The sequence below is a fragment of the Myxine glutinosa genome, chromosome 1 (genome assembly GCF_964187855.1).
Source record: "Myxine glutinosa chromosome 1, kmMyxGlut1.1, whole genome shotgun sequence".
NCBI lineage: Eukaryota > Metazoa > Chordata > Myxini > Myxiniformes > Myxinidae > Myxine > Myxine glutinosa.
The window spans coordinates 268375294-268390170 of record NC_136261.1 but is presented as its reverse complement, the minus strand read 5'-3'; the positions used below and the strand labels follow the sequence as shown (position 1 = coordinate 268390170).

At 46.1% G+C, this 14877-nt stretch overlaps 1 protein-coding gene across 1 annotated transcript in view; it reads left to right on the top strand.

The window, feature by feature from the left end:
• The window catches only part of LOC137439711 (corticotropin-releasing factor receptor 2-like), a 318876-nt gene extending 309947 nt beyond the window's left edge, over nucleotides 1-8929 (top strand). Inside the window, exon 13 of the mRNA XM_078786781.1 lies at nucleotides 8605-8929. Coding sequence (XP_078642907.1) covers nucleotides 8605-8745 — 141 coding nt within the window. The 3' untranslated portion in view covers nucleotides 8746-8929. The remainder of the gene's footprint in view (nucleotides 1-8604) is intronic.
• The last annotated feature ends 5948 nt before the right edge of the window (nucleotides 8930-14877 follow it).

The following is a 14877-nucleotide window of genomic DNA, read 5'->3' as shown; positions in this document are numbered from 1 at the left end:
GGCGAGGGTTGCCCTGTACGGGCTGTAGAGTGCAGGCTGCTGCTGCACGGGCAGTGCTGTGTGGTCTGAGCTGAGCTGGGAGCTGGCAGACCAGCTGGAGCAGTAGCACAGTGTGGGGTCGGTCTGGTCGGTTGCCGGGTTGCATACGTCAGTGCTGTGGAGCTTGGCTGATGAGCACCGTATGTTGAGAGGCGGAGGTGTTTCCTGTTTCGGCGATACTTCCTGCCATTACTTTCAACGATATATGATCTGGGCACACTGTGATGGGCTACAACTGTTGCAGGCAGCCAGTTGTTTGTACCTGGGAGTGGAGTCATCCTTACTGGGTCTCCTGGGAGGAGGGCGGGCAGGTCTCTTTGGACATGTTTGTCGTGGTGGACCCGTTGCTTCTCCTTGCTCTGATCGAGCTTCTTCCTGACCTCATCACAGTTCAGAGTAATTGGACGCAACAACTCACGAGAGGTTGGCAGCAGGTTGCGGGGTCTGCGAGACATGCAAAGCGTGGCAGGTGACATGTTGCAACTTTCCAGCGGCGTGGTCCTGTAGTCAAGGAGGGCCAGATGTTTATCACTGCACTTAGACCAGAGTCGCTTTACCGTCTGTATGGCTCTCTCAGCTGCACCATTTGACTGAGGGTATCGGGGCGAAGACGTCTGGTGATTGATGTGATAGTCAGCACAAAACTGGGAAAATTCTTGCGAGCTGAACTGAGGTCCGTTATCTGTTCTGAGTGTCTCTGCGATGCCGTGTCGACACATTTGTGATTTGAGGGCGTTGACAGTGACTGCTGTGCTGAGGTTTGTCAGAGCATCCACCTCGATGAATTTGGAGAAACAGTCGGTTGTGAGTAAGTATTGATTCCCTTCATATTCGAAGATATCAGCAGCCACCTCAATCCAAGGTAACAGAGGTGTTTTCAGGGGCATCAGAGTTTCTGCGTGCTGCTGACTTTGGTACAAACTGCACTGTGGGCAATCACTGACGACGTCTTCAATTTGTGCAGTCATGCCTGGCCAGAACAGAGCTTCTCGGGCTCTCTGTTTGCATTTGCTGATTCCCATGTGTGAGCCATGTATTTGTCGCATCATGTCTGGCCGCATTGTTGTGGGTACAACGATTCTCATGCCTTTGTAAACAATTCCATCCATCACCGACAGCTCGTCACGGTACTGCCAGTATGCACGGATGCTGTGAGGTGTTTCAGCTTTGGTGTCTGGCCATCCTTTCAGAACCATGGTGTGCAGTTCATTCAACTCTTCAGCAGTTCTCTGCTGGAACTGCGCGTAGCGAGACGGCACCACTGATATGAAGTCTACCATATTGATTAGCTCAATGTCCATCTCTGGTGTAGTATCTGGGAGGTTAGCACGGCTCAGGGTGTCGCCCAGTGGAATGTCCTTCCCTGGTTTGTACGTGATTGTCAAGTCATACGGCTGCAACTTCAGGAGCATTGATTGTAGCCTCATAGGTGCTGCTAGTAGGGGCTTGGTGTGAATTGACTGCAACGGCTTGTGGTCGGACTCGACGGTGATGTTTGATGTCCCAAATATGTAGTAATGGAACTTCTTGCAGGCATGTACAATGGCCAACATTTCCTTCTCCAATTGCGAGTATCTCTGCTCAGTCGGTGTGAGCGCACGGGATGTATATGCTACAGGGTGGTCATCTTGCAGAAGCACTCCTCCGAGAGCGTAACTGCTGGCATCACATTGAATGGTACAGCCTTTCTTGGCGTCGTAATAGGCCAGCACCGGTGCATTGCAGCACAACTGTTTCATCTTTTCAAAGCTCTCGGCTTGAGGTTTGTCCCAATGGAAGAGGACATCTTTGGGCAATAGGCACGAAGTGGTGCATCCACTGTACTTAATTCTGGTAGAAATTTTGCCAAATACTGGATGAAGCCAAGTATTCTTCGGACATCTTCTTTGTTCTTGGGCTCTGGCATTGCTTTCACGGCCCTCACTTTGTCATCATCAGGTTTCAGACCACTCCCTGTCAAAATATGCCCTGCATATTTCACGGATGATTGTTTCACATGACATTTGTCAAAGTTGAGTTTGAGGTTGAAAGCTGTAGCTCTGTTGACAACTTGTCGCATGATGGAGTCATGTTCCTCTGGGGTCCTACCCGCCACCAAAATGTCGTCCATTATGGCACGAGCGCCTTCAATGCCCTCCAGCATGTTGTCCATGATACGCTGGTAGATTTCAGGAGCGGATCGGACCCCGAAAGGGAGCCTCAGCCAACGGAAACGGCCAATTGGGGTGTTGAAGGTGGTGAGAAGACTGGACTCATATGTGAGCGGGATCTGTAAGAATCCGGATTTGGCGTCAAGTACAGAGAAATACTTTGAACCTGGTATCATTGATGCAACCACTTCTTCAACTGTTGGAATGTAATAGTGTTCTCTCCTAATTGCCTTGTTCAGGTCTTTTGGGTCAATGCAGATTCTGATTTTGTCTTTCTTAACTACGGTGACCATGGAGCTCACCCAGTCTGTCGGTTCAGTGACACGAGCAATGTGCCCATCTTTTTGCATTTCTATTAGCTTGGCTTTAACCTTGTCGTACAGAGCTTTTGGTTGCCGACGTGGTCCATGGACAGCAGGGGGCACAGTGGGGTCGATTTTCAGAGAATACTTGCCTGGCAGTACACCTGTTGTGTGGAGAAGATCAGGATAATCACTAAGGTCACTGACCTTGTGAATTCTCTCAATCAACCCGAGTGCTGTGCTGGCTTGGCCGGAGAGAAGTGGTCGTTGCTTTACTCTGACGACATAAAACTTGACGTCAACAGTGTTTTGTTTGTGCGTCACAGGCAATGTGATGCATCCCTCAACAGCAAGGTCATGCTCCGAATAACTCTTTAACTTGCTATCGGTGGCAGACAATGACATGTGGGTCTTTAGACTGTGAAACAGCTCAAGCGGCATTATGGATACTGTTGCACCTGTGTCAATCTGTGTCTTCACGACCTTTGTTCCAATCTTGACATCAGTCCACCATTCTGTTGCTGCATTTGTTCCATGAATGTTGTTGACACTGTGCGTCAGGGTCGTGTCATCAGACTCGTAGTCACAATCAACAGCATGCGCAGCAGATCTTGACTGCTCTTTCAACTTCTGTCTACACACATGGGCGAAATGGCCTACCTTCTTACAGAATTTGCAGGGGGCCTCCCTGGCGGGACACTTGTAGTGTGATGATGAGTATCCGCAGTACCAGCAGTTTTGGTTGTCTGTCCACTGTTTTCTGGTGGGTGTCTTGTGACGGGGTGGCTGCTGTTTGTTAATGGCATACACCTTACTGTCTTCGTCCGCAGCAATAACTCGCAAGCTCTCCTGTGAGGTCTCGTAGTTCTGACCGATGCTGGTGGCCTTGTTCAGTGTGAGCTCGTCTCCTTCCTGAAGGCAACGTTCAGTCACCGCTGGATTAGCGGATCGCAGGACAATGGCATCCCGCAGCATGCGGTCCGTGTTGACGCCATATCCACAGTCTGTCACCAGCAGCCGCAGGTCAGTTACAAAGTTGTCAAAGCGTTCACCGGGCAGCTGTTTACGCCTGTTGAAGTTTACTGTTGCTCTGATTTCATTTTTCTTGGGAGCCACGTATGCAGTGTACTTGTCAAGTACTCCAGTTAAGGTTTCATTTTCTGCAGGCACACCTTCAGTTGCAGGAGTCCATGTGAATGTGTTGTAAATTTCTCTGCCTTTGTCGCCTATGTATGTCATGAGATAGTTTACTTTGACAATTTCCGTGGCCGTGAATAACGGTCCGTTGAACGTAAACACACAATGTTGTTTAAAACGTCTGAACTCCTTTTCAAGATCTGACGCTTGCCAGTTCATACGTGGCTTTTCTGAAGCATCCGCCATGGCGACAAAATAGTGCAACTCACTTGCGTTGACAACGACGTGGACGGTTGACGCAGCCGGATCCCGTGTTTGTAGGATTCGCGGGGCGCATGCGAACTTCAACGAGCAAAAGGAGGACCAATAATGCACAAATGACTTTCTTGTCTACGTAGATATAAGAATGATATTTTCATCACTCGTTCGCTTCATTTTTTTTTTTTTTTTTTTTTTTTTTTGTATACAAGTTCGAGGCTCGTGAAAGAGCGAACATTAATCACACAGAAAGACAAACCGACACATAAAACATATAACATAGGGAGCGGTAGACAAGATGGGGAGAGAGGGGGAAGGACACAAACACAACATTTGAGTGGAACGTCGATGAAAACCACTTCTGACACCATGTAACGTTTGGTTATTCAGACACAAACAAGTCAACAAGATGGCGGGCCAACGGACTGCCGTTTATTCGTCATGGTGTCGTGAACATGCCGTAAACCATGACGTGAACATAACGTCATGATGTAATGCGTTATGTTACAACCATGTCGTAAACCATGACGTGAACATAACATTATGATATAATGCGTTATGTCGCAGACGCTGCTAAAAAAAATACACCGCTCTAACGCATAACCACGAGTTTAAACTACATTTACAACAAATATGAAAACTATTTTCATATCACAATGTTAAATATAGAATATATAGAAGATAATGTTAAAAACAAAATGAGCCCTATTTTCCAATGGTAAAAAAAATCCTTTAAAAAATTCCTGGATCGGGAATAATATCCTGAGCTTCACGAAAAACTAATCAATTCTTCCTTATCCCAAGGGCAATCATCCCACCAACTTTCATCCAAATCCGTTCAGAACTTTTCCAGATATCTTGTTCACAAACACACCAACACACACACACACACACACACACACACACACACACACACACACACACACACACACACACACACACACACACACACACACACAGACACCAGTGAATGCATTACTCCCTGGCGGGAGTAACAATGGAGAATATTTGATTGAGTCCTCACATTGGGAGGGGGTAGGAAGTAGGAGATCCGGACACGAGGAATTCTGATAATGGATTGGGGAGGGGTAGATTGGGGTTCGAGGAATTACTGATTAGGGAGCAGGGAGTGGGGAGGGGCTAGATTGGGGGATGGGGGATCCCTGATTAAACCGTTATCTTCTCAGAGGGTCACTTGAACCAAAAGATAATTGTCTTTGTACAACAGCTTTCCCAACCTTATCCCCAATTAGTATTTACACAGAACTGGTAATGAATATCTTTCCATCACAAAGGCAACTCTTGAGTCAACCGGAGTCTGAATTATGCTCTTGAATTCCTAAGTTTGAGATAAATGTAATACATCAACTCAACATCAAAATAAACTGATCAAATCTTTAGAAGGACAATCATTGAAATCCTCCACGCAAAAATGAAAAATATTTGAACACAGGTAAAGTTCAGCTATCTTTACTAAACACACGTCAATAAACAAGAGGTTGCCTCAATCACAAAAAAGCAAAAAGCATGAACATCACAAGGGGTGGTGCAACAAAAGTCACAGCACTGCAACACAAAGGCACGCACCTGAATACAGTCAAAACAAAATGACACAGGAATGGACACAACACTCCTAACAGTCAAGGACAGAATGACAGCAGTCCTCAATATCCTGTGTGTCCTCCCTGAGCTGTGATGCAGGCTGTACACCTCTGACGCATGCTCTGTACCAGGCATCTGATGCGGTCCTGGGGAGGTCTGTCCCACTTCTCCCGCAAGCCTTGAATGAGCATTTGCCGATTAACGGCTGTTGATCTCCTCGATGCAAGACGTCGACCAAGCTCATCCCATAAATGCTCAATGGGATTAAGGTCAGAGGAATAAGGCATCCAAGGCATCACTTCAACACCCTGTTCCTGGAGGAAGTTGTTGGTCAGGCGAGCAGCATGGGGTCGAGCGTTGTCCTGCTGGAAAACTGCGATGTCAGGATGAGCCTGGAGAAATGGCAGCAGATGAGGTCTCAAAACTTCATTGACATAACGCTGCCCAGTGAGATCGCCTTCGATGACGACCAGAGGTGTCCTGAAACGGGTGGAAATGCCGGCCCATACCATCACACTGGGCCCTCCCCAACGATTGATCTGGCGAATACAGCATGATGCATACTTTTCCCCACCTCTGTACCATACCCGTTGACACCTATCAGCAGCATGGAGGCAAAATCTGGACTCATTGCTGAACAAGACTGCACTCAACTGTTGCTGTGCCCAGCGGCGATGCTGCAGACACCATCCTAGTCTGTTCCACCGATGCACTGTGTTCAACACTGGACCTCTGCAACGACGTCTTGCCACTAGGCCCCGACTTCTCAAGCACCTCCGCACAGTAGAGACACTGATGCGGTTGTTGTGGTGACCTTTTGTCACTGCAGCTGTTTGCGTCGCAGGGCGGAAACGATCACGAAGATGCTGCAGCACAATCCAGCGGTCTTGATTTGGGGTGGTTACCTGTGGTCTTCCTCTTCGTGGACCATCATTCACAGTTCCAGTTTCACCGTAACACCTGGCCAGGTTGGAAATTGCAGGCTGTGAGCAACCGAGACGTTGGGCAATTGTTTGCTGGCTTACACCAGCCTCAGCATCCCAATTGCCCTTAAACGTTGTTCAGATGTCAGGCGTGGCATCTGAATTTTCTTGTTGTTTTCCCTGTCAGAAGCCTCGAGAGTGACTATAGACAGCAGTAAATGAATGTCTAACCACGAGAACCGAAGGATTTCATTATGAGGGGCATTATTTAAAGGAAAAGATCCTTATACAGAACCACTAGAGCATGCCATTGTTGATCAACCAGGTGATTGAAGCAAAGTTCCCGTTACATAATTAGCCATTATAATTGAAGAAACGTTTTTGTAAAGCTGCACATTTCAAAAAATGAAAGTGATAAGTTTATTTTGATGTTTAGTATATAACGTGTATATATATATATATATATTGTTGCGGATCTCCAAATGCCAGCCTTCCCCTTATCAAGGGGGGATTAATCCCCTTGTCTTTTTACTGACCGACGCGATCCCCAGGGGCTATAACGTCCTTCCTGGGCAACGTTAAATAGGGTTGTTGGTCGAATTAGTCCTATTACCTAAGTACTAACGCTGACCGGAAATGAGGAAATAACTTCGCGCCAGAACCACGGCGTTTGTGGACACGCCGAGCGAAGCGAGCCGCGATTCGGGCCGTTAGCAGGTACTAAACCCGATTCTAATCGGTTGTAATCGTGCCACGCTTACCCAATTGAGAAATCACTAGGATGATCAGATTAAGAGGAAAACCAGGAAGAACAGATTGGTTTATTATACACTTTTTACACTAAGAAGAAGAGGAAGAAAAAGAGCAATGTACAATGAAGAAGAAGGAGCAGGTACACAGGGCAGCCTTAATAACAGTTTTATACTTATTCCCTGGACACGGGCCCGTTCTCTCTCAGACTCACTCTCAGGGTCACTCACATGGGGTTTGTAGATGGTCAGGTTGAGGGTCCAAGGGTCCACAGCTCGTCCGGTCCCCGACTCGTACCGTGCAGATGGTGGAAGACAGCCGGCAGCTCTCCGCGTGGCGTAGGCGCAATGCGGACAATGATATATAGGGGGAAAGGTCAGCTGGCGATTAGGTATCGTATGTAATACTTGTACCAGCGCCTTTATACGCGCTCCCGGTATTGTTATGATCAATCCAAGCGCCTTTCACCAACGTCCTTCTCACGCTGCAGTCCTCTGCAATGCGCGCCGCGCGCCAGTCCTTTGTAAGGCTTGTCACCACGCGTCTCTCTCTCTCGTAACTCTCACACGAACCAAGCCTCAACTCAAACTCTGTTCAACGAGCGCTTCTCCCCTCATAACTCAGGTGCGTAACCCAGCGCCTCTCCCGTCATAACTCAACTGTTCACAGCACGTTTCTCCTCATAACTGAGGTGGGGGCCTCGCACAGGGGGTTATATTGCCATGCCCAGCGAACCCTCTGGAATGTCCAGCCACACCCTGTCAGGCGATGTCACCTCAGCCCTGATTGGCTGGTGAGGGCTTACCGGCTCCGCCTTGATGGCTGCTTGACGTGGCCACACCTCCCCTCTTGCGCTCCGCCCCCTTTTCGTGCTTACCTCATGGCTTTTGGGCTGGTTTGAGCGGAAGCCAAAAGTGTTCGGTTTGAGCAGAAGCCCAGCGAGTTCGGTTTGAGCAGAAGCCCAGCGAGTTCGCCCAACGAGGTCGATTTGGAGGGAGGCTGCAAAATGGACGGGGGGGCCTACTCTTATTTATTTTACACAACGCAGATGCAACTACTCGACATGGCCTTATCCTAAACACATACTATGAAATAACTAACGTCCTAAGGTGACCTACGTGTTGCTTGTGGCCTATCTATGGGGTGCAACCTTTAACCTTTAATGATGTTACCTGTGTGGGTTCTCAAAACCGCAACAATATATTATATATTATAATTATATATACACTGTATATATTGTTGAGTAGAGTCGCATTTTTTTCTTCTTTTACAAACAGAATATTTTATTTTCCTTATGTCTTAGTGTTGACGTGTGAGGTATGGGAGACATTGGTTTTTGAGGTTTAAGATACGTTTAAACTTGTCATCTCAAATGCCAAAGTAACATGTGATATCTAACACAGTACCATTTATTTTTCTTCCACAATTCTCCTTAAACCCAAGGTGCGCATGGCGATTCGGAAACGCTGGAACCATTGGATGGATAACCAGTCAATCCGTACACGTGTCAGCCGTGCCATGTCCATCCCTACATCTCCGACACGCATGAGTATCCATTCACTCAAGAGAAACACATCGGTGTGAGTGTCATCACAGCACAAGCTTGAAGTCAGAATGGCAGGATTGCTCAACATTTGTCACAATGGTATTGTGAAAGTATTATGGTAACTGATGCTGCTACCGCAATTAACTGAATGGCTGTGGGACTAAGTTCCACGGTGATAAAACAAACTGCAAGAAAAGTCTAACAATGTTGAGATGTTCTTGTAAAAAAGGGGAAATTCATGGAAATGAATCAAGCTATTGTGAAAAGCTCACCAGTCATCAGATCCTCAGCTGATCTTCAACTGATGGTGTGATATATGGATCATAAAACTCGATGAAACCATTTACTTTAAAATAGGCTTAGGAACTATAATCCAAAAGGGCAAAATGAACAATGAGAAGACATTCTTGAAATTTGTCAGAAATCACTGCAGCTGTCGGAAAAAGTAATAATGTGTTAAATTTGCCTTAATACAAAAGACCTAAAACCACATAGAATAAATCAGTTGTGCTATCCATAATGTGGCCATGCAAGTAAGGTGGAACAGAACATGACGAAGGGTTTCATCAACAAGAGATTATTATTAATTTTTAGTTTATATAATAGATACTCATACATTGCTTCAACTGGAAGTGTAATGAAAGTATCATTCATCTCCTCTTCTTGTCATAACACGAGGTCGAAGTACAGACATTCCGGGCAAACACATCACCAAAGGATATTGCTCGTTGGAAGTACTTGAACAAGGCCAAGGAATAAATCTACTGATACAAGAAAAGTGAGGAATCGTGGGTTGGGAGATGGGAGGGGGGAGTGAGGTTTTATTGTAAAAAAAAGTTTTGCTGATTTTGTTGTTCTTGATCAGTTGAATGTAACACATGATTATCTTTCATGTGAGGCATGACAGAACTGATACCCTGCTCTGAGACTGCAAATACGTTATTTGGAGTTTGACAATGAATTCTGGCATGTAATGCAGGTCAGAAGACTTAATTATACCTTGGTGGGGAAAGCAGGCTAAAAAGTATTATCATTTACCTCTCACCTGCTGAAGCCACATATTAAATTACAATGTTACAATGTGAAGGATTTCATTTTATTCACAAGTATTACAATTATGCTGGCCACTGCCGATTATCTTGCAAGTGTTGAAACAATGATGCGAAGTTCGGCTGAACATTTTGTTTTTTGTTGTCACATTCCTTGTTTTCCTTTATGTCTTTCATGAAATGCATTTTTGTATGTCTTTCTTCACATGTCGTATCACAGGGGCGGGGGGGGGGGGGCGGGGGGAGGGAGAGAAGAAAAAAAATATGTAGATAATACTCAAGCTGTTTCATTATTCAGAAACAAAACAAACTGTTATGTTCCGAAGAATATTGGAAACTAAGTTTGTTTCCTTCACAAAAAAATGTTTGGAAGGTTGGAATTGATATGCTTTTCAATATATCACAACTTCCCTTGATATCATCACATTTTGTCTTTCAACATCTAACTGTAAGCTGCTGTAGTGGAAGCTCTTCGTGTGGCCCTGCAGTGGAAGTACTTTTCCACATTAGTCATGCCATTGCCATCACTCTCGTAGATGCATCAATGAATGCTTTTAGTCCGTGGGCTTTCAGGGTTTTCATGCACCCCCCTCCCCCCCCCCCACAACTTAACTTCCCGGGTATGTCCATGTACCCCCCACCCTAGGGGTTAGGAAAAACCATGTTAACAGAAAAAAAACTCATTCCCAAGGTACCTCCCACGCATATTTTGATGTTACCCCCCCCGTGTCAGTGATTTCCGAAAATTAGGGGTAGGCGAAATTCAAATGGCCATAACTTTTTACCTCGTCACCCTATGGTTGCATATGATCCCTCAAAATGTTTGTCCTGGGACACTCTTTACAATGATGTGTTATATGCAAATGAGATCACTAATGAGGTTACCAGAGGTCAAACTATGAGGGAATGAGTTTTTTTTCTGTTAACATGGTTTTTCCTAACCCCTAGGGTGGGGGGTACATGGACATACCCGGGAAGTTAAGTTGTGGGGGGGGGGGGGGGTGCATGTAAACCCTACTCAGCCCAGGGACTATTTGCTTCGTGTTTATAAATAGTGAAGGAGGCCATCTTCAATGAAGTGTAAATGAGTCTGCTGTTGCAAGGTGACAGTTGCAAAATAGAGCACTGTCGTGGAGAAACAAGATTACTCGACTGAACTTTCCACTGTTTTCCTTCAGATCATTGAACAATCCTTCTCATAATTGAAAAGAATATGCCATGATTGATGTACTTCATTGTTGTAAATAGCCTATTACAATTCGTCCCTATGATCAAATATCAAAATAATAGTCTATCATAATTACTTTCTTGGTATCTTTTTTTTTATGTCTCTTCCACCGAAGGTGGCGGGAGGCATTATGTTTTCGGGTTGCCCGTCTGGGCTAAACCTCGTTTTTCTCAGCAACCACATGTCCGATTGAGACAAAACTTTCAGGGTAAGGTTGACACCCATATATAATTTTTTTTTGATAATTGTGATATCGTAGGTCATGTGGTATGGCAGCGATATTGGATTAAACTCAAATAATTTTAAAATATTTCTTCATAAACCGCTGATTGGACGAATTTGAAACTTGGCACATTGTCAAGTACTCCGAGTGTTAATAAAAATTGACTTAAAGCGATCATTCATTTATTCATTTACACTGTGAAAATGTATCCCTCAGCCAAAGTATTAGCCATATCGGTATTTATTTCCTGCTGCTGTCCTGCCATTGTTTGTCACATATTTTATGGCATTTTCAATTTATTTCTTTTTTGATATTTTAGGCCTACCACCTATTTTAGACATACTGTATATGAAATAAAAAATATACAAGTTCGTGCCTTTGTGACATGGGTCTATTTTTTCCTCTTCTGCATCTGCATCTGTGCTGGACACTTAGATAATACTCAATGTGATATTTCCCTTGTTTATTCATTGGTACAAGAGGTACTTGACCTGTTTTTTTTTTTGTTTGTTTGTTTTTTTGTTGTATACTGAATCGAGGCTCGTGAAAGAGCTAACATTTACTTCACAAACAAATCGACCAGACAAACAAAATACACAAAAAGAGGGAGCGGAAGACAATATGGGGAGAAAAGGGGGAGCACACAAACACAACATCCGAGAGCAGGGAGATGTGTGGAAGGGAGAGGGCCCGGGGGGAGGAGGCATGGGAAGGGGGGGGGGGGGGGGAGGGAGAAGTATAAAGCACAAGGACACCAAGGACTTCCAGGACAGAAGTTGATATTTCAAAAAGGGGAATGGGGTGAAATTAGCGGGGGTAGAAAATATCAAGGTTTTGGATGGGGGAAGATAAGAGATGGTGGTGAACAGCTGTTTTAAAGACTTGGAGGGTGGAGTGGGATTGAAGAGAGTGAGGGAGTTTGTTCCAGAGGCGGGAGAAAAGAGGAATGAAGGAGTGAAGGTGAGCAGAGAGTCTTGATTTTGGCAGTTTAACCAAAAGAGGGTTGCAGGCAGATCTTGTGCGACCTGTAGGAATATTTGCGGGACAGAGCCCAGAGAGAGCTGGGGGGGGCAAGGCCAGAGAGGAGTCGGTAGAAGACGGAAAGACCACCAACCTGCCTGCGGTGAGTGAGTGAGAGGCCCTTGGAGTTAGCTTCATCGCGGGAGATTCCAATGATTCTGAATGCTTTGGTTTCAACAGCGCGAAGGCGAGCTATGTGTGAGGCAGGAGCACCAGCCCAGAGGGGAGAGCAGTATTCCATTGAGCTGCGGATGAAAGCCTTGTATGTGGTGAGGAGCTCAGGTGTGCCAAGGAAGGACTTCGCACGACGGAGGATGCCCAGTCGGCGACTGGCTTTGGAGGCCAGATTTGAAATGTGGTTTTTCCAGGAAAGATCATGGCAGATAGTGAGACCCAAAAGCTTGAGTGACAGAACTTCTTGGAGAGGATTATTCAGAAAGTGGATGGGAGGGTTGTCCAGTCTGTCTTTTCGGAGAGACATCGTAAGAGTGTGAGATTTGTCAGGATTGAAAGACATGTTCCACTTGTTTGCCCAGTCTGTGATTTTGTCAATGTCTGCAGAGAGTGAGGAGGCTAAAGACTGCCGATCTGAGGGATGAAGAATGGAGCGACAGAGAGTAGAGTCGTCAGCAAAGAGATAGAGAGGATTTTCAAGAGAGTCAGAGAGATCATTGATGAAGACCAGAAAAAGCACAGGGCCCAGAACACTGCCTTGGGGAACTCCAGCCTGAACAGGCAGAGGAGATGAGAGAAACCCATTCAGGGCCATACATTGACTACGACTAGAGAGGAAGTCCGCCAGCCATGCATGGAGATTTCCATGGATACCAAAAGAGGAGAGTTTGGTGAGCAGAGCGGGGTGCCAGACTGTATCGAAGGCACGTGATATGTCAAGGGAGACTGCTCTAATTTCCTGTTTGGCATTGAGGACCTCCATCCATTGTTGAGAAAGCAGAAGCAGCATGTCCAGAGTGGAGTGTCCAGGTCTGAAACCAAATTGATGATCAGAGATCAAGCCATTGGAGAAGAGGAAAGATTTCATATCTGAAGCAATGATGGATTCCATGACCTTGCTGATAATTGGGAGAAGGCTGATTGGTCTGTAGTTGCTGGGATCTGTTTTTGCACCTTTTTTGTGCAAAGCGGTGATGTTGGCAGATTTCCAAGCAGATGGAAGATGACCTTGAGCAAAAGAGAGGGTGAAGAGAACAGAGAGAGGGAGTGAAAGAGCGGAAGAACAAGATTTTAGGACCCGTGGGCTGATGCCGTCAGGTCCAGTTGCAGAATCAGAGTCGAGGGTTGACAGACACTTTTCCACCTTGTCAGGAGGAAAGGACACAGAGTCCAGGAGCAGCTGGGTACGACTGGGTACGGTGGGTACAGAGAGGGATGGGTATGGGACACAAGATTTAGAGGCAAACACAGAGTTGAGGAATTCGGCTTTTTCACGTGCGGAGTCAGCCGTGTGACCATTTAAGGTGAGGGAGGGGATGGAGGGGGAACAAACACCAGAAACAGATTTTACCAGACGCCACCAGGATTTGGAAGAGGGAGACAGATAAGAGAGTTCGGTCCTGAGGACGGAGAGATATTGTTTCCTGGCTCTCCTGAGGGTGGACACACACTTGTTTCGGGCTTTGTGAAAGGAAATGAGATTTCCTTCTGTTGGATTTGATTTCCAGGAGACGAAAGCAAGTTGTTTCTGGGCAATAGCCTCACCACAAGATTCCGTGTACCATGGACGGGAGGAAGGGTATGACAACTGAAGACGAGAAGGGATAAAACTGTGCATGAGAGAGAGCAATTTACTTTGGAAGAATTCCCAGGATGAGTTGATGTCAGAGGCAGTAGAGATGGGAGACCAGTCCAGATGATTGATGGCTGCTTGAAGACCGTGCCAGTTGGCCTGAGTGAAATGCCAGACTCGTCGACGCTGAGGAGGCTCTCTGAAAATGGTCAGAGAGATGTCCACTTTAACAAGCACATGATCAGAAGAGCCGATTGGAGCAGAAGAAGAGCAGCAGACATTTTCAGGGAAGTTAGTCATAACCAAGTCCAGAAGAGAAGATTCTCCGTTGACTGAGATCCGGGTTGGGAAATTGACAGATTGTGTCAGTCCCAGTGAGTCACAGAAGTCCTTTGCTGAAGAGCCATGGCTGGTGAGAGAGGTACCCACCCCCAGCCAACTGGCATGGTGACAGTTGAAATCACCACATATGAGGAAGAGAGAGTTGGGATGGGTAGATAGAAGTTGGTCCATATTATCAGACAGCGAGATGTAGATGGAGTCATCACTGTTTGGTGGACGGTACAACACGCATATGAACAAAAGGTGGGAGCGAAGGGGAAGCCGTAGCCAAAGGTATTCCTGGGGGTGAGGTGGAGAGAGGGCAGTGCAGGGCGAGTGAGGAAGAGAGTTTTTTATAAAGATAGCAACCCCACCTCCAGAACGAGGCTCAGGTCTATCATACCAGAGGAGGGAGTAACCTGGGAGAGATACCAAGGAATCAGAGACATCATGAAGGAGGAAGGTTTCTGTTAAGCAGATCACGTCTGGTTTGTTAGAAGCAACCTGTATGGAGAGATCAGTTAAGTTTGATCGAAGGCCCCGGATGTTTGAGGTCCATACTGTTAAGGAAGAGGAAGGGGG